We start from the raw sequence: 19,742 nt of genomic DNA, 5'->3' as shown, positions 1-19,742 counted from the left end.
CATCTGGCTGTAATTGGGAGTCCCATAAGGCGGAGCAACATTGGCCCAGCATCGTCCAGGTTTGGCCGGGGTAGGCGGTTATTGTAAATAAGAATTTGTTCTTAACTTACTTGCCTGGTTAAATAAAGGTAAAAAAAATCATACTACTGTACGTAAAAGAAAACTAAATGAGCATGACATTCTGGCATTTTAAAGCATACTCAATGTTGAGAAGTTTCACATACGGGTAGTCCTACCACAAAATGTTCTATTCTCACTTAACCATGCTGCCTACTAACATAGCATGGTGGTTCATCATAGCCCTGCCTATGCAGTAGGTGGATGACTTCCTTCCTGTTTCCTGACGATATTGAAACCATCAAACCTTTCTCGTGGTGATCTGCGAGCATCTAATTGTAAGTATTATGATATGTAATGTATGTCTTATGATTATGGGGTTATAGAGATAAATGTTTCAAATGTTGCTCTGGGGTGCCACAGCACATGTAATACTTTATATGTAGTACATTATATGTATTGTGATCATGTTTTACATACTTAACACAATATGTTTCCTGTTCCTTTTACTTGTCTGTCTCCGCAGTCAGTTTGTGTCCCAAATGGCACCCTATTCCCTATACAGTTTACTACACAGATCCCTATGGGCCCTTATCAAAAGTAGTAGAACATATAGGCTAGGGAATAAGGTGCCATTAGGGACGTAGCCTCAGATCACTACCATGGTCAACACATACACATACTCTAAACTGCACTGCTCTGAGACTGGTATGGTGGAACTCTGAGGGTTTATCTCAAACTATACTCTACTACACCTCATAATATAGTGCACTGCATTGACCAGGTCACATAGCACCATGATGTAGAGCACTGTTCTCCACCAGGAAGTTGCAACTGTTGAGGTCTTTCATATAAGCTCCTGAGACCCAGCAATCCATTTTGGTTCTCTCTAGTAGACATCAGTTATTGGTCAGTATCTCTGAGGCCATACAAACCGCTGTATTAAGTGTGGAGGTGTGACTGTGACAACTTCATCTTCCTGGTTCTTAAAAAAATGAAAAGTGTTTTGAAAAGTGTCTGTAGTTATTATCATTTTTTTGTGAGTTTGATATTCAAATTGTTTCTAGTAAGTGAATATCTCAGGAATGTTTAAGTGAGTTGTCAGGAATGTGTAATATTTTCACATTAAATAAGAGCTAAATAAGAGCTTATCAAGAAATGTCCTCTGTAGTGTACATCCTGATGCTGCAATTATGTTTACACCTACTGTACCTGTAATGTTATTTGTTTCATATTTCTGTCCTAATGACCACTACAAAGGACAATTTTTCACTTACAATAAAACATACAGTAAAAACATTTGTTCAAGCACTTATGTTATGTAATTTTTTTTTATTACAAAACATTTTCTTTCCGGGTCTCAGCAGGATATGCATACAAATATAGTTAGTCATTTTCTATAGATGTAAATACCAGTAACCACCACTTGATAATAGTCAGAACTACATTATTAAAACAATACTGACCTCTAGTGTCTACTTGAAGTCAGTGTGATATCAAATCAAATCAAATCAATTTTATTTATATAGCCCTTCTTACATCAGCTGATATCTCAAAGTGCTGTACAGAAACCCAGCCTAAAACCCCAAACAGCAAGCAATGCAGGTGTAGAAGCATGGTGGCTAGGAAAAACTCCCTAGAAAGGCCAAAACCTAGGAAGAAACCTAGAGAGGAACCAGGCTATGAGGGGTGGCCAGTCCTCTTCTGGCTGTGCCGGGTGGAGATTATAACAGAACATGGCCAAGATGTTGAAATGTTCATAAATGACCAGCATGGTCAAATAATAATAATCATAGTAGTTGATAGATCAGGGTAGTTCAGGAGTTTCACTTTCACTTTTGGAGACAAAAGCAAAGATTATGATAACTAACCCAAGATAGAAAAGCAGCATTGTTTACATTGGGAGCCAATATCCAAGATGGTGTAGCAGTCAGACGTCTTTGTCTTTGTCCTGTCGTGTCCCTTGTATATACCCTTTTACATCTTTTTCTTCGCATATCTTTTTAAAATATTTTCCTAAACCTCAACTTCTAAATACTCTCCTGCAACCCGCCTCACCCAATGTGGCGTGGATCTGTTTTTTCTAAAGTATTTCTATTTACTTTGGATCTGGAATCCCTCAACTGAAGCTAGCCAGCTAACTACCTACCAGCTCTCAGTCAGCAAACCATTGCTAGCGGTCATCAGCTAATCGGAAAGCTCTCGCCAGTTCGAACAACGTGACTCAAACCAGAGCATAACGGACCTATTATTATAATATTTTTTTCCCCCCATATCCCCGGATACCTACCGCAAACTCTGAACATTTTCATCTGGATCTTCGCAACTAGCTAACCGCAATCCCGGGTGACTACTCCTGGCTAGCGTTTCCAGCCCAGAACAAGCACCAATTAGCCTGAAGCTAGCCCGGCCAGGGCTCCTGTGCTACCACCGAAGCCCACTCCTGGGCTACAATATGCGGACCCCTTCTACTGCCGGTACGGGGCACGGAACCCCGCCGATCCTCTACGACTGGAATACCGGCATAATCTGCCCGAGGATTCCAACAGGCCCCTCAGGCGCGACGTCCACTGAAGGCCCATTCTGCTAACCGCTGCCTACTAGCTACCTAGAGCTACTTGGAACCCTACTAATTCCACGACTGGTCTATCGACGTCACTGCACGTAGAGGCAAAATCAGACTTACCCCCATTGCGACGTCCCCCAAAGGCTAACTTGCTAGCACTGGTCTGTTAACTGCTAGCTTGCTTGCCACAGTCTGCTAACTGCTAGCTTGCCTGCCCCGGTCTGCTAACTGCTAGCCCCGGTCTGCCAACTGCTTGCTTGCTAACCCGGTCTGCTAACTGCTAGCTTGCCTGCCCCGGTCTGCTAACTGCTAGCTTGTTTAGCCCCGGCCTACTAACTGTTAGCTTGTTAGCATCGGCCTGCTAACTGTCTGAATCGCTGTGTCCCCAGTCAGCCCAACCACTCACTGGACCCATATGTTCCTTGGCTACGCATGCCTCTCTCTAATATCAATATGCCTCGTCCATTACTGTCCTGGTTAGTGATTACTGTCTTATTTCAATGTAGAGCCTCTAGCCCTGCTCAATATGCCTTAACCAACCATGTTGTTCCATCTTCTACATATGCGAGCTCATCACCTGGCTTAAACGTCTCTAGAGACTATATCTCTCTCATCATTACTCAATGCCTAGGTTTACCTCCAATGCACTCACATCCTACCTTACCGTTGTCTGTACGCTATGCCTTGAATCTATGCTATTGTGCCCAGAAACCTGCTGCTTTTACTCTCTGTTCCGAACGTGCTAGACGGCCAGTTCGTATAGCCTTATCCTACTTCTCCTCTTTTCCTCTGGTGATGTGGAGGTTAATCCAGGTCCTGCAGTGCCTAGCTCCACTCCCACTCCCCAGGTGCTCTCATTTGTTGACTTCTGTAACTGTAAAAGCCTTGGTTTCATGCATGTTAACATTAGAAGCCTACTCCCTAAGTTTGATTTACTCACTGCTTTAGCACACTCTGCCAACCCAGATGTCTTAGCCGTGTCTGAATACTGTCTTAGGAAAACCACCAAAAACCCTGAAATCTCCATCGCTAACTATAACATTTTCCGCCAAGATAGAACTGCCAAAGGAGGCGGTGTTGCAATCTACTGCAAAGATAGCCTGCAGAGTTCTGTATTACTATCCAAGTCTGTACCAAAACAATTCAAGCTTCTACTTCAAAAAATTCACCTTTCCAGAAACAAGTCTCTCACTGTTGCTGCTTGATATAGACCTCCCTCTGCCCCCAGCTGTGCCCTCGATACCATATGTGAATTGATTGCCCCCCCATCTATCTTCTGAGCTCGTGCTACTAGGTGACCTAAACTGGGACATGCTTAACACCCCGGCCATCCTACAATCTAAGCTTGATGCCCTGAATCTCACACAAATTTTCAATGAACCTACCAGGTACAACCCCAAATCTGTAAACACGGGCACCCTCATAGATGTCATCCTAACTAACTCGCCCTCCAAATACACCTCTGCTGACATTGACCTCATCCCATCAGTAGATGATGCCTGGCTATTCCTCACCATCTTAAATAAGCATGCCCCACTCAAAAAATGTAGAACTAGGAATAGATATAGTCCTTGGTTCACTCCAGACCTGTCTGCCCTTGACCAGCACAAAAACATCCTGTGGCATTCTGCATTAGCATCGAATAGCCCCCGTGATATGCAACTTTTCAGAGAAGTTAGGAACAAAAATACACAGGCAGTTAGGAAAGCTAAGGCTAGCTTTTTCAAACAGAAATTTGCATCCTGTAGTACTAACTCAAAAAAGTTCTGGGACACTGTAAAGTCCATGGAGAATAAGAGCACCTCCTCCCAGCTGCCCACTGCTATGAGGCTAGGAAACACTGTTACCACCGATAAATCCACTATAATTGAGAATTTCAATAAGCATTTCTCTACGGCTGGCCATGCTTTCCACCTGGCTACCCCTACCCCGGTCAACTGCCCGGCACCCTCCACAGCAACCCGCCAATGCCCTCACCATTTCTCCTTCACCCAAATCCAGATAGCTGATGTTCTGAAAGAGCTGCAAAATCTGGACCCATACAAATCAGCCGGGCTAGACAATCTCGACCCTCTCTGTTTCTAAAATTATCTGCCGAAATTGATGCAACCCCTATTACTAGCCTGTTCAAGCTCTCTTTCGTATTGTCTGAGATTCCCAAAGATTGGAAAGCTGCCGCGGACATCCCCCTCTTCAAAGGGGGTGACACTCTAGACCCAAACTGCTACAGACCTATATCTATCCTACCCTGTCTTTCTAAGGTCTTCGAAAGCCAAGTTAACAAACAGATCACCGACCATTTCGAATCCCACCGTACCTTCTCCGCTATGCAATCTGGTTTCAGAGCTGGTCATGGGTGCACCTCAGCCACGCTCAAGGTCCTAAATGACATCATAACCACCATCGATAAGAGACATTACTGAGCAGCCAAATTCATCGACCTGGCCAAGGCTTTCGACTCTGTCAATCACCACATTCTTATTATCAGACTCGACAGCCTTGGTTTCTCAAATGATTGCCTCGCCTGGTTTACCAACTACTTCTCTGATAGAGTTCAGTGTGTCAAATCGGAGGGCCTGTTGTCCGGACCTCTGGCAGTCTCTATGGGTGTGCCACAGGGTTCAATTCTCGGGCCGACTCTTTTCTCTGTATACATCAATGATGTTGCTTTTGCTGCTGGTGATTCTCTGATCCACCTCTACACAGACGACCCCATTCTGTATACTTCTGGCCACTTTTTGGACACTGTGTTAACTAACCTCCAGACGAGCTTCAATGCCATACAACACTCCTTCCGTGGCCTCCAACTGCTCTTAAACGCAAGTAAAACTAAATGCATGCTATTCAATCGATCACTGTCCGCACCTGCTCGCCTGTCCAGCATCACTACTCTGGACGGCTTTGACTTAGAATACGTGGACAACTACAAATACCTGGGTAAACTCTCAATCCAGACTCACATTAAGCATCTTCAATCCAAAATTAAATCTAGAATCGGCTTCCTATATGGCAAACAAAGCATCCTTCACTCATGCTGCCAAACATACCCTCGTAAAACTGACCATCCTACCGATCCTCGACTTCGGTGATGTCATCTATAAAATAGCCTCCAACACTCTACTCAACAAACTGGATGCAGTCTATCACAGTGCCATCCGTTTTGTCACCAAAGCCCCATACACTACCCACCATTGCGACCTGTACGCTCTCATTGGTTGGCCCTCGCTTCATACTCGTCGCCAAACCCACTGGCTACAGGTTATCTACAAGTCTCTGCTAGGTAAAGCCCCGCCTTATCTCAGCTCACTGGTCACCATAGCAGCACCCACTCATAGCACGCGATCCAGCAGGTATACCTTACTGGTCACACCCAAAGCCAATTCCTCCTTTGGTCGTCTTTCCTTCCAGTTCTCTGATGCCAATGACCGGAACGAACTTAAAAAATCTCTGAAGCTGGAGACTCATATCTCCCTCACTGGCTTTAAGCACCAGCTGTCAGAGCAGCTCACAGATCACTGCACCTGTACATAGCCCATCTGTAAATAACCCATCTATCTACCTACCTCATCCCCATACTGTTTATTTATTTATTTATCTTGCTCCTTTGCACACCAGTATCTCTACTTGCACATTCATCTTCTGCACATCTACCATTCCAGTGTTTAATTGCTATATTGTAATTACTTCGCCACCATGGCCTATTTATTGCCTTAACTTACCTCATTTGCACTCACTGTATATAGACTTTTTGTTTTCTTTTGTTTTACTGTATTATTGACTGTATGTTTTGTTTATTCCATGTGTAACTCTTGTGTTGTTGTTTGTGTCGAATTGCTATGCTTTATCTTGGCCAGGTCGCAGTTGCAAATGAGAACTTGTTCTCAACTAGCCTACCTGGTTAAATAAAGGTGAAATAAAATAAAAAAATAAAAAATAAAGCACAGTGGGCATAACAGGCAAGTTGGTGGGTAGAGCCAAGCACAAGCTAGCGAGATCCTATTTGCTAATTTTAGGACGTACTTGCCTTCATTTTGACTTCCTCTCATCACCATATTTGGTGGTTAGTGGAAGTCCGCACCAGATGCTTCAGATTTTTACCCAATAGGACCTATTTGAGTTTCCCCTTTCATCTGAGACTAAAGTTTACACCCCCTTCGTGCCTTGCAGTGGAACCATGTTATTGTCACGCCCTGACCTGAGAGAGAGGGTTTGTTTCTCTATGTGGTTAGGTCAGGGTGTGGTGTGGGCATTCTATGTTTTGTATGTCTTTGTGTTGGGCCGAGTATGGTTCCTAATCAGAGGCAGCTGTCTATCGTTGTCTCTGATTAGGAACCATACTTAGGCAGCCTTTTTTCCACCTGTGTTTGTGGGATCTTGTTTTTGTATTGCTGTTAGTTGCCTGCAAAACTTTTCGTTCATTGTGTTGTTTATTGTTTTTTGCTGGTTCACTGTTAAATAAAATATGATGAACCCAACACACGCTGCGCCTTGGTCTACCTTTAACGATGGATGTTACTGTTATTTTATTCCTCATTCTTCCTGCCTTTCCCCAAAGTCAATCTTGAAACTAGGTCCTTCTCAATTGTGTTCTGCGTGCAAAGTGAAAGTTAAGAATCCAACCTGAACTCTCAAATGTTACTCACTCACCCAAGCCCAGTCTGTGCCACAATATGACATACTTTAAACTGTATTGTGATAAAGTTTGACATACTTAAGAGAGTCTGTCTGTCTTTGATCTCAGGGTAAAGAGGTCATCATGATGACTGGAACAGGTTGTTGGTGTGGGACTCTGCTGCTTCTCCTGCACATAGCAGACTCTGGTACAGTACCCTCACATTATGTCTTTATGTGTGTGTGTGTTAGTGTACATAATCCTGACCATCACTTGTATATTATGATCTACATGATAGTTGTTGTGGCACATGAGTACCTGAGTATGACTTGCACCAACATGTGTGTTTAGTGAGGCTTGTACAATCTGAATGGTTGATTCTCTCTCCAGAGAGGTTTGAGGTGCTTGGTTCGACTCGTGCCATTGTTGCTGTGGCTGGTGATGACATCATTCTGCCCTGTTATATCAAACCCAACATCAGCGCTGAGGACATGAGAGTTGACTGGTTCAGAATCAACCTCCCAGACCCTCAGTCAAACATTCGAGTCCATCTCTACCAAGATGGCATAGACAAATACCATGATCAGGTCCTCTCCTACAGGGGAAGGACATCATTGTTTAAAGAGGAACTGAAGAAGGGCAACACCTCTTTGAAACTGACCAGGGTACAAGGCACTGATGATGGACGTTATAAATGTCTTGTTGAGTCTAAGACACATTATGATGATGCCACCATTCAAGTCTACGTCAGAGGTACATTTCTTAAATACAACAACCCATATGATGTTCCTCCCAATCTCAGCAGTACTTCATCTCGTCTCCCTTTGTGTCTGTAGCCGTAGGATCCAAGCCAGAGGTTTCCATTGAGGGACAGAAAGAAGGAGGAATGGCTCTGCTGTGTGTATCTAAAGGCTGGTTCCCTGAGCCTGAGTTGGAGTGGCTGGACAGTGAAGGGGTCACTCTGTCTGCTGGACCTTCAGAGACAGACAGGGACTATGAGGGATTCTACATAGTCAAACTAAAGATCCCCGTTAACGAGACTGACAACCTCTTTACCTGCAGACTGAGACAGAGGCAGCAACATGAGGTGATTAAGATGGAGACAGAGTTTCACTTCCCTAGTGAGTAACACAACATCATATTATTGTTTAGAACTCTAAAGTATTCTAATGTCAAGATGAAACCATGTTGGTTTTGAAGATCCAGCTATATGCCTCCTCCTCAAATGAATGGAAAATATCAGCACAACATTAAACCAGGAAATTATATGGTGCTCATCTTTTCCATTCATTTGGCATTGAGGCATATTGCGCGATCTACACAACTGATGTCATGGGATATGGTTTCATTTTGTCTACATTTGAGGTCTGTAAACTTCTGACAAAGCTTTCTTGGAGTGAAATGTCTTATTATTATTAGGTAGCATGTCTCTGATCTCAGTTGATTTGTGTCTTGCAGGCGAGCCGATCCTTGTTCACACAGACACATGGAAAGTGGCCCTTGCAGTGATTGGCTCTCTGGGCTTTTTCCTTATGGTCATATTAGCTTTCACCATTTGGCGCTGGAATGCTTTGTGCAAGGTCTATGGTAATAAAAGACAAATTAAAGGGTTCATTTGACTTAATGTAAATGTTCTACAGTAAATGTTTTAAAGTGCAGTTTACAGAGTGGCATACACAAGGAGTTAGGCACTAGAACTCAAAGCTGGCTGGTTCTAATCACTGAGCCGACAAGGTGAAAAAAATAATTACAAAAATTCAGTTGATCTACCCTTGAGCAAGGCACTTAACCCTACCTGCTCCAGGGTGGCCATCAATAATGGCTGATCCCTGGCAGTGACCACACTCTCTGAGTGTATCTCAAGGGGAGTTGGAATATGCAAAAAACACATTTCCACTTCACACCTCACACTCATAGAAGTTAACCACTTGTATATACAGTGAAACAGGACAAATATAAGCACCCCCTGTTTGACCTTTAGAAGTAAAAAGCAGACATTGGTCAGATACTGTACAGGTGGATTTAAGGTTTTGTATAAAACAATTAAGTTCTCTGTATAGGGCAAACAATTTCTATTTAAAACAACTTTCTCCACAAAAATACTCGATTATTTAATATAAGGTTTTCTTTAAAAATCACAGTGTAACGCTCGTCGTACGTAATGGACCAGGGTTGTGGGTTCGATTCCCACGGGAGGCCAGTACAAAAAAATGCATGAAATTAAAAGTATGTGTCACAATGGGTGGCTTGTGGATTTCGAAGAGTCAGGCGCAGGAGACAGAAAGATTCTGTTAATGAATTTAATAGAATATCCACACGGAAAATATGCAAGGTATGGAGTGCAAGGTGTGCAAAAATAAACGCACCACCCTTAAAAGAACGTAACCAGGGACACAGCCCAAAAGGAATAGCGTAACTTCAAACATACAGAACCACATGAAAACACACCCTGACCAACGAACAATCCCGCACAAACAACAAACCTAACTAACTAGCCTAAATACCCCTCCCCACTAACAACTAACACAAAACAGGTGCGCAACTAACCTAGGCCTAACTAACAGAACGTGAAACATAAATCGATGGCAGCTAGTAGGCCGGTGACGATGACCGCCGAGCGGGCGAGGAGGGGCGCCACCTTCCGTAGGTGTCGTGACAGTATGAAATGTATGTATTCACTACTGTAAGTCGCTCTGGATAAGAGCGTCTGCTAAATTACTAAAATGTAAATGTGGACCAAGGCGCAGCGGGTTGAGTGCTCATCTTAACTTTATTTGAACACGTAACAAACCAACAAAAAAAAACGATCGAACAAACAGTGTTGCAGGCTAACACAGCAGTACAACAACAACTTCCCACAAAGGGACAGGTGAAACAGGGCTACCTAAGTATGAGTCTCAATCAGCAACAACGATGTACAGCTGTTCCTGATTGAGAGCCATACCAGGCCAACACAAAGAAATACACAACATAGAAAACCATAGAAATACAAAACAAGAACATTACCCAAAAACCCCGGAACACATAAATCAAACACCCCTCTTACATAAATACATATCCCATAAACCCCGAACCACATAAAACAAATACCCCCTGCCACGTCCTGACCAAACTACAATAACCAATAACCCCTTATACTGGTCAGGACGTGACACACAGTGCCTGGTTTACCTGAATCAGTGTAATTGGTTGTCAAAAAAGATCTTGAGTAGGTTCTTTTGTGGACCTTTCCTCTAATTGTTATCTATTTCCATGTCTATAGATGCATCCAGAGCTGAACACAGTCAAGAGCTAGGTAAGTAGTGTCTTACTGTCAAACATGCAGTTTTCTTCTCCATAAATGGAACTTTGTCAGAGAAAACAGTGAGGTTCTGTGTTCATTAATGATGTTCTCTGTTTTCTGTTTTTTATTTTATTTCTGCAGAGCAAGTTAAAGATGAACTCAGACTTGAGTTGGGTAAGTAGTGGCCAACAGTCCAATGCATGTGTCAAACTCATTCCATGGAGGACCGAGTGTCTGCGGGTTTTCACTCCTCCCTTGTACTTGATTGATTAATTAAGGTTACTGATTAGTTAGGAACTCCCCTCACCTGTGTCATGACGTTGGCCTGTGGGTAAGGTTTATGACCCCCCATAAATACCTTTCTCCCTTCCCCTCTCTCTCTGACCCTACTGAAGGACTTTTGAATAGCCTTTGTTAAATATAGAGAGTCTGGGAACATCAAACAAGTGGGGGGAAAGGAACCATATTTCGGTAATAGAACCAGTTGGAAATATACCAGGTACTTAATGAGTATGGATGTCAGTTCGGTTGTCATCTGAGACATTATGACTGATGACAGGACGACATAAACTGTACCTGGGAAAGTCTACACATTCTAGTTATCAGATTCACATGGAATTGTTGTGCAATTTAAATGTTTGATATTGAAACTGTTTGTTAGGAGATTAAATGTAATTTTAGCTTCCAAATGAAAGAATTGGGTTTTCATAAGGAAAGAGCCCTGACCAATCAGTGGCCCGCCCCTGTGAAGAGAGAGGGGTTATAAACGATGAAACACACCCTTCTCCCCTCGCCACTATATAAGTCAGTGACGAAATGTAACCAGTTTGTTCCGGGTATGTGAGGTCTGCAGCCTCTGCGTTAAAAGGACACACATGTCAAGTACAGAACTAAGCCAACCTCAGCGTGAGCTTTGGTTGCGAATGGTATGAACTTTGAACCCTTATTCACTACAGAAGTGATACTTCCTAGCCGTTGAGTTAGCAGCGGCCGCTGTAGATGTGGGCTAGGAAAGGACGGACGACGTATCCAGACTAACACACTACGAAGATACTACAACGTATCCATTTTACCACCAGTGACATTCTTCCGAGGACAGGAAGATCTCTGTTGGCCAACACGGCCAGCATCTACGACCAACCTACCGAAGCGCAGCTCAGAGTAAATATTTATTGCATTTTCCTTTTCCAAATGGGCGTTAATTTAGAATGCATACGATACTGTATTTAAAATGGGATAGCTGCTTTCTCTGTTCCTCAGTCTTCCCGCTCTTTCATTCAAGCCCAACCCCCTTTCTTTGTGTAAAAAGCCGCCATGCCGGTTTAGCCCACTAGGGCACATTCTCCTATCATTTCCTTGTAAACATATCCGTTTGTTATGCATTTCTGTGAATTACTTAGATTAGTAAATAAATGATTTTAAGACAATTGATGTATGGATGACTCATAGTGAAGACTGTGTTTGTGCAGATAACCAACAATTTACGACGTTTGGAATGAGATTGACGTGAGGTAAACTAACAAATCATTAATCAGAGGACTCATGGATCAGATATTATACTATCTGAAAGTTATATTAGGAAAATTATAACTTTGTAATCTGAATATTTTCCTTGGTGCCCCGACCTCCTAGTTAATTACAGTTACACGATTAATCAGTTTAATCGCATAATAATAATTACAGAGTTATTTGATAAACATGTCTTCAGTTTAATGATGCCAAAGACACGACACCTGGTTGTCTAGGTCTTAATTGAAAGGAAAAATTAAAACCAGCAGATACCAGGCCCTCCATGGAATGAGTTTGACACTGCTGGTCCTATGCATTGTGTCATGTTTCCATTTTAATAATTGTCTTCTGTGAGATGTATTCATTAAGGATGTTCACTCTAACTGTTCTCTTTTCATGTCTACAGAGAAAAATCTCAACACTAAGCTGAGTAAGTTGTATCCAACAGCCCTATGCATCAATGTGTCCTTTTTATACTCCCAATTATATTGGGTTACCAAAAAACAATTGGAGACAAACAATTCCCTTTACATGAATATGTTACAGAAATGGATAGCAGTGCAACAGCTTGTTTCATGGATTGAAAATCCTTACATATTTGACATTAATGCTTTTCATCATTGGTTTTACTGTCCCCATCCCCCTACCACACAAGGAGTTGAATTAATTATTCACCATTAAGAATGCTTTACTTTGACTTTAATTTATCTGTTTGTCTGCAGAGATGCTTGCTGATCAGCTGGGTAAGTAGGAGCTATACAAGATGCATTACTAGACCCTTATGGTCAACATACAATACATACATGTCTATTCTAAGGAAGGGTTCTCCATCCCTGATCCTGTAGCTCTACCGTCCCATAGCTTTCAATCCAACCTTAGTTATAACTAACCTGATTCAAGTTATCAACCAGCAAATTATTAGAATCAGGTGCACTAGATTAGGGTTGGAGCGAAAACCTACAGGGTGGTCTCCAGGAACAGGGTTGGAGAGCCCATTTCCAAGGGCTTACAATTAGCATTGTGCAAATAGCACAAAGATGAGTCATAATTACGTGGTAAAATATCACTGTATTGGAATCATTTTTTACTCACTGCGATGGAAATGTTCACCAAAAGAATTATATTGTTTTATTAATTTATTTCAAAATGTTCTCACTTTAATTATCAAGAATTATAATTTGTTTTATGTTTAATTTACCCACAGATTTAGTAAACATGAAGGGCTGTCCAGGTAAATTAATGATACTGAATTGAATTTAAAATATATTTCATATCATATTTTTGTTGCTTAATGTATACTATATTATGGTAGAGGGATGTATTTTTACACCATGTCACTTTGGATATGTTTCTGGATCCGAACCTTATCAATAAAGTTTAGAGATTAAGAGAAGAAGATTTGTCAGTTTTCCAAGGGCACCATACAGTATACTCTACTGTAATATTATATTACCATAGTTTCTGGTATCCCCTAATTCTGACATACTCTCTGTTTATATTGTAGAACTTGAAACCATCAGAAAACATGCAGGTCAGTGTGTTTGTTGTCCTCTCTAGTCCATCCACCTAAAGTTTAGGGCTGGGTGGTATACCGTATTTTACGATATTCCGGTATTGATGCACGAAAAGGTTTGTTTTTTTTACTTTACTTTCTATAACGGTATTTGACTGTTTGGTTTGTTAAATGTGATACGCCGTGTGTTACGTCCATTTTTATTGTTTACTTCGCTACTTGAGTCATCTCTCGCTATGCCGCATTCCACACAGATCTAGCCCCGCCCCCTGTCACTCATGGATTTGTTGTTCCTATCACCAAGAGACAACTGCATTCAGTCTCCGCACCAATGTGGAATGTGCAACAATGTTGATGACAACGATGCTGTTTTCACTTTGCTTCTTAAAACTTCTTGGTGACAGGGGGCAGTATTCAGAAATTCAGATTAATACATGCCCAAATTAAACTGCCTGCTTCTCGGGCCCAGAAGGTAGGATATGCATATTATTAGTAGATTTGGATATAAAACACTCTGAAGTTTCTAAAACTGTTTGAATGATGTCTGTGAGTATAACAGAACTCATATGGCAGGCAAAAACCTGGGAAACAATCCAACCAGGAAGTGTCTTGTAGTTTTTCTATCTAATCCCTATAAAAACTACAGTGTCTGTGGGGTCATTTTGCACTTCCTAAGGCTTCCATTGGCTGTCAACAGTCTTTAGAAACTTGTTTCATGCGTCTACTGTTACTGGGCAGAGAATAGGAGCTCAGTCAATCAGTGGACTGCCTGGGACCAGTGAGTTGTTTACTGCGCAAGCACACTGGCGCGCCGCTCCTTCTTTTTCCTCTTTAATGAATACGCTATTGTCCGGTTGGAATATTTTCGAAGTTTTATGTTAAAAAGACCTTAAGGATTGATTGTAAACATCGTTTGACATGTTTCTAAGAGCGGTAATGGAACTATTTGACTTTTCATCTCTGGTTTTGCGCTCTCGCGTTATGCCTTTGGATTAGTGATCTGAACGCGCAAACAAAACGGAGTTTTTCGAACAAAAAGAACATTTCTTGTGGAACTGGGAGTCCTGGGAGTGCATTCCAACGAAGATCAGCAAAGGTAAGGGAAGTTTATAATACTAATTCTGAGTTTAGTTGACTCCAGAACTTGGCGGGTAACTGTATAGCTTGCTTTGATAGCTGATTTCTGTACTCAGAATATTGAAAAATGTGCTTTCGCCGTAAAGCTATTTTAAAATCTGACACAGCGGTTGCATCAAGGAGAAGTGTATCTATAATTCTTTCAATAACTGATGTAAATTTTATCAACGTTTATGAGTATTTTTGTAAAATGATGTGCTCATTCACCGGGTGTTTTGGTGGGAATACATTTTCTGAACATCACGGGCCAATGTAAAATGGGGTTTATGGATATAAATATGAACTTTATCGAACAAAACATACATGTATTTTGTAACATTGAGTCCTGGGAGAGTCATCTGGTGAAGATCAAAGGTTAGTAATTCCTTTTAGCTGTATTTCTGGTTTTTGTGACGCCTCTCCTTGCTTGGAAAATGGCTGTGTGGTTTTTCTTGTCTCAGTGCTGTCCTAACATAATCTAATTTTATGCTTTCGCCGTAAAGCCTTTTTGAAATCGGACACTGTGGTTAGATTAAGGAGAATCTTATCTTTAAAATGGTGTATAATACTTGTATGCTATTTCACTGGCTGTTGATAGTGTGTCCCGCGGGTGGGACGCTAGAGTCCCAGATGTCCCAGAGAGGTTATTAATACAAATCCACTATAAATCCACTAGCGTTCTATAATTACACTATAAGTTTGTGTTTCTTACATCTGCAAACAGCTAGTTGGTATTTTCTAAGCAAGTTGGGCCTAAATCTTGTTAGCCGCTAATGCTAATCGTTAGCTAGCTAATAAATGTACCGAGTCAGAGCAAACGTAACTAGCTACTGTATACAGACTGATAATCCCAGTAATGGTGTAGAACTACAGTACCAGTCAAAAGTTTGGACACACCTACTCATTCCAGGGGTTTTTCTTTATTTTTACTCATTTCTACATTGTAGAATAATAGTGAAGACGTCAAAACTATGAAAAACATATGGAATCATGTAGTAACTAAAAGAGTGTTAAACAAATCAAAATGTATTTTAAATTGGAGATTCTTCAAGTAGCCACCCTTTGCCTTGATGACAGCTTTGCACTCTCTTGGTATTCTGTCAACCAGATTCATGAGGTAGTCACCTGGAATGCATTTCAATTAACAGATGTCCCTTGTTAAAAGTACATTTGTGGAATTCCTTTCCTTAATGCATTTGAGCCAATCAGTTGTGTTGTGGCAAGGTAGGGGTGGTATACAGAAGATAGCCCTATTTGGTAAAAGACCAAGTCCATATTATGGCAAGAACAGCTCAAATAAGCAAAGAGAAATGACAGTCCATCATTACTTTAAGACATGCAGGCCAGTTAATCCGGAAAATGTCAAGAACTTTTAATGTTTCTTTAAGTGCAGTCGCAAAAACCATCAATCGCTATGATGAAACTGGCTCTCATGAGGACCGCCACAGGAAAGGAAGACCCAGGGATACCTCTGCTGCAGAGGATAAGTACATTAGAGAAATTGCAGCCCAAATAAATGCTTCAGAGTTCAAGTAACAGACACATCTCAACATCAACTGTTCAGAGGAGACTCTGTGAATCTGGCCTTCATGTTTGAATGTGTCTGTGTCTTTGGGAGATGCATAGTAGGTGAACAGATGATCTCTGCATGTGTGGTTCCCACTGTGAAGCATGGAGGAGGAGGTATGATGGTGTGGGGGTGCTTTGCTGGTGACGCTGTCAGTGATTTATTTAGAATTCAAGGCCCACTTAACCAGCATAGCTACCACAGCATTCTGCAGCGATACTCCATCCCATCTGGTTTGCGTTTTGTGGGACTATCATTTGTTTTTCAACAGGACAATGACCCAAAACACACCTCCAGGCTATGTAAGGGCTATTTGACCAAGAAGGAGAGTGATGGAGTGCTGCATCAGATGACCTGGCCTCCACAATCATCTGACCTCAACCCAAATGAGATGGTTTGGGATGAGTAGGACCGCAGAGTGAAGGAAAAGCAGCCAACAAGTGTTCAGCATTTATGGGAACTCCTTCAAGACTGTTGGAAAAGCATTTCTCATGAAGCTGGTTGAGAGAGTGTGCAAAAAAAGCTGTCATCAAGCCAAAGTGTTGCTACTTTGAAGAATCTAAAATACATTTTAATTTTAAACAAATTTTTTTGGTTACTCCAGGATTCCATAATTGTCATTTCATAGTTTTGATGTCTTCACTATTATTCTACAATGTAGAAAATAGTAAAAAATAAAGAAAAACCCTTGAATGAGTAGGTGTGTCACAACCTTTGACTGGTAATATATATCTGCATGTTTTTTTGCGCAACAGTTTCTTCTAAATCAAAGAGGAATACACAAAGCAAGAACATGAAGTAGCTAAGAAAAAACATGCAATGTATCCAAAGATTGTCCCCTAGGAAACATTTGTCAACACTTTGGTTCCTACCGTGTCACAATAACTCCTCCCTGGCATTTTCATTTGTTGTCATGTCAAACACTGTATTTAAAGTGGCCACTATTATATTTGAACTATTGAATTGGAATAATCATTCTATTTCCTTGATTCCAACAGTTCACCCAAGTATTTTGCTCTAAATCGCAAGTCAAATCACAATTGCAACATTCGGTTAAAAATAAAGCCTAGATTGTTTTCCCATATCGTGCAGCCCTATGCGGCATTGTGGAAATGATCTCAAATGAGTGCAGGAAATACAGAAATTGATGAAAATGTAGAAAAATATTTAGGGTTGAATTGAACAGTATAAATCAATCAGAATAGAGAGACCCATTGCAATCACTTAGAATGTATGTTTTGCCACGCACTACTCATAAAGCAAATTCTGAACTTTTATTATTCAAAAGTATGAAATACTGTCATACTGTCAATTTATTTTAAGTACTGTGATATGATATTTTGACCATATGGCCCAGCCCTACTAGAGTTTCACATGAATATTAATATCTTCACATACTGGTATTACTTGAAATAACATGACCACACATTCACATCTACAGTATACTTATGCTGTTATCAATAACAACTTATAGGCTACATATGTCTACAGTAATGTACTGTGCAGTAAGTCCTTTAATAAAATGTCCTCCCACATATTGATGTTCTTATTTTTATAGACTATTTTTTACTTCACAGTGGATGTGACTCTAGACCCTGATACAGCACATCACTATTCATGTGTCCCAGAGTAATGTACTGAGCAGTTAAATGCAGTCCTGCATATTGATATGTTTATTTTCTTTATTCTAATAAAGTGTGTGTTTCTCTCCACAGTGGATGTGACTCTAGATCCTGATACAGCACATCCTAAACTCATCCTGTCTGAAGACAGGAAACAAGTTAGATGTGGAGACATAAAACAGGATCTCCCTGACAACCCAGAGAGGTTTAATACTGTTCACTATGTCCTGGGAAAGGAGGGCTTCTACTCAGGGAGATTCTACTATGAGGTTCAGGTGAAGGGGAAGACTGGGTGGACTTTAGGAGTGGTCATAGAGTCCATAAACGGGAAGAAGAAGATTGACCTGAGACCTGAGAATGGATGCTGGACTGTGTGTCTGATGGATGGAAAGTACAAGGCTTTCACTGGCCCCTCTGTCTTCCTCTGCCTGAGAGAGAAGCCCCAGAAGGTGGGGGTGTTTGTGGATTATGAGGAGGGTCAGGTCTCTTTCTACAATGTAGAGGCCAGGTCTCATATCTTCTCTTTCACTGGCTGCACCTTCACTGAGAAACTCTATCCACTATTTTATTGTGGTGCTATTGATAACTCAGCCCCACTGGTCATCACTCCTATAGGTGTCACTGACTAACTGTTTTATATCAAACATTGAAATACTGGTAGTGTGTGTATGTGTGTGTGTGTGTGTGCGCGTGCAAGTGTGTGTGTTACTGTCATGACGTTGCCCTGTTGGGTGAGGTTTATGACCCACCCCCATAAATACCTGTCCTCCTTTTCTCTCCACTCTACAGAATGGACTCTTGGAAAGCCCTGTGTTACCACAGAGAAAGTATGGTAATATCAAAAGGCTCGGGAATGGAACAATAGTTCCCTTTCTCAACCAGTTGAAGGTGTCCGTTGGTACTTAAAGAATATGATGTCAGATCAGTTGTTGTCTGGGACATTATATCTGATGATAGGACGACATAAATTGTATCTTGGAAAGTCTACACATTCTAGTTATCAAATTCACATGGAATTGTTGTGGAATTTAAATGTTTAAATATTAAACGTAATTTTAACTTCTAAATTAGAGAATTGTTTTCATAAGTAAACTATGCTCACTCAGTGGCCACGCCCAAGTGAACAGACATTGGTTGAGAACTATGAAACACGCCCTTCTCTCCCCCAGTACAAAAGTCCGTTGACGGAAGTTAACCTTAGTTCCCGATGACGTGAGGACTGGTGTCCGTACGTTTAAAAGGGCTAATTTCAACTACAACATAGAAAAATTAACATTTAGTTCCAGAAATGTTAGGACTGCTGTCCTAATGTTTAAAAGGGCGAATTTCAACATGGAGGTGATGATCACCTCGCTGAAATGGTGAATTTCGACTAGACCAGCCAGAATACAGCATAAGCTGATAATGGCAATTTAGTATGAACATTGAACGATTATTTACTAAAGAAGTGATACATCCTAGACGTTGAGTTATCAGCTGCAGCTGTAAATGTATGTGGCCTAGGAAAGGACAGAAAATCTCCTAAGAAAGACAAGGTACTTTAACGTACCCGCTCTACAACACTACGACCAGAAATATTCTTCGAATGACAATGGTGATCTCTGCTGGGCAAACCAGTCTTCCATCTATTGAAGCGCAACTCAGAGTAAATATATATGTTGGATTTTCCTTTTCTGAATGGGCGGTTATTAGAATGCATAAGATTCTGTATTTACGGTAGCATAGCTTTTCAAGGTCCGATAGAGACCCAATCCCTTTGTCCCTCAGTCTTCCCGCTCTATCATTCAAACCCAACCCCCTTCTTTTGTGTAACGAGCCATCATATCGGGTTAGCCCACTAGGGGCTTTTCATGACATGATTAGTAATCGATGTATGATCTACCCTGTGTGTGTATAT

At 41.3% G+C, this 19,742-nt stretch overlaps 1 protein-coding gene across 7 annotated transcripts in view; it reads left to right on the top strand.

Moving 5' to 3' along the window:
- Positions 1–120: 120 nt before the first annotated feature.
- LOC106587313 (butyrophilin subfamily 2 member A1) overlaps positions 121–19,742 on the top strand; it is a 72,594-nt gene continuing 52,972 nt past the window's right edge. The window contains exons 1-12 of one of the 7 annotated variants that reach the window (XM_045708438.1): positions 133–395; positions 7,365–7,443; positions 7,626–7,988; positions 8,072–8,356; positions 8,694–8,822; positions 10,498–10,530; positions 10,660–10,692; positions 12,434–12,457; positions 12,750–12,770; positions 13,232–13,258; positions 13,532–13,558; positions 17,939–19,673. In XM_045708438.1, the coding sequence (XP_045564394.1) occupies positions 7,380–7,443; positions 7,626–7,988; positions 8,072–8,356; positions 8,694–8,822; positions 10,498–10,530; positions 10,660–10,692; positions 12,434–12,457; positions 12,750–12,770; positions 13,232–13,258; positions 13,532–13,558; positions 17,939–18,474 (1,542 nt within the window). In that variant the 5' untranslated portion in view covers positions 133–395; positions 7,365–7,379 and the 3' untranslated portion in view covers positions 18,475–19,673. Of the gene's footprint in view, positions 396–7,364; positions 7,444–7,625; positions 7,989–8,071; positions 8,357–8,693; positions 8,823–10,497; positions 10,531–10,659; positions 10,693–12,433; positions 12,458–12,749; positions 12,771–13,231; positions 13,259–13,531; positions 13,559–17,938; positions 19,674–19,742 lie in introns of those variants that run through there. The other 6 variants (XM_045708439.1, XM_045708445.1, XM_045708441.1 and 3 more) reach the window with 6 other exon arrangements.

The sequence above is a fragment of the Salmo salar genome, chromosome ssa26 (assembly GCF_905237065.1).
Source record: "Salmo salar chromosome ssa26, Ssal_v3.1, whole genome shotgun sequence".
Taxonomy (NCBI): domain Eukaryota; kingdom Metazoa; phylum Chordata; class Actinopteri; order Salmoniformes; family Salmonidae; genus Salmo; species Salmo salar.
The sequence above is the reverse complement of the archived record's forward strand: the minus strand, read 5'-3'. Positions and strand labels throughout refer to the sequence as shown.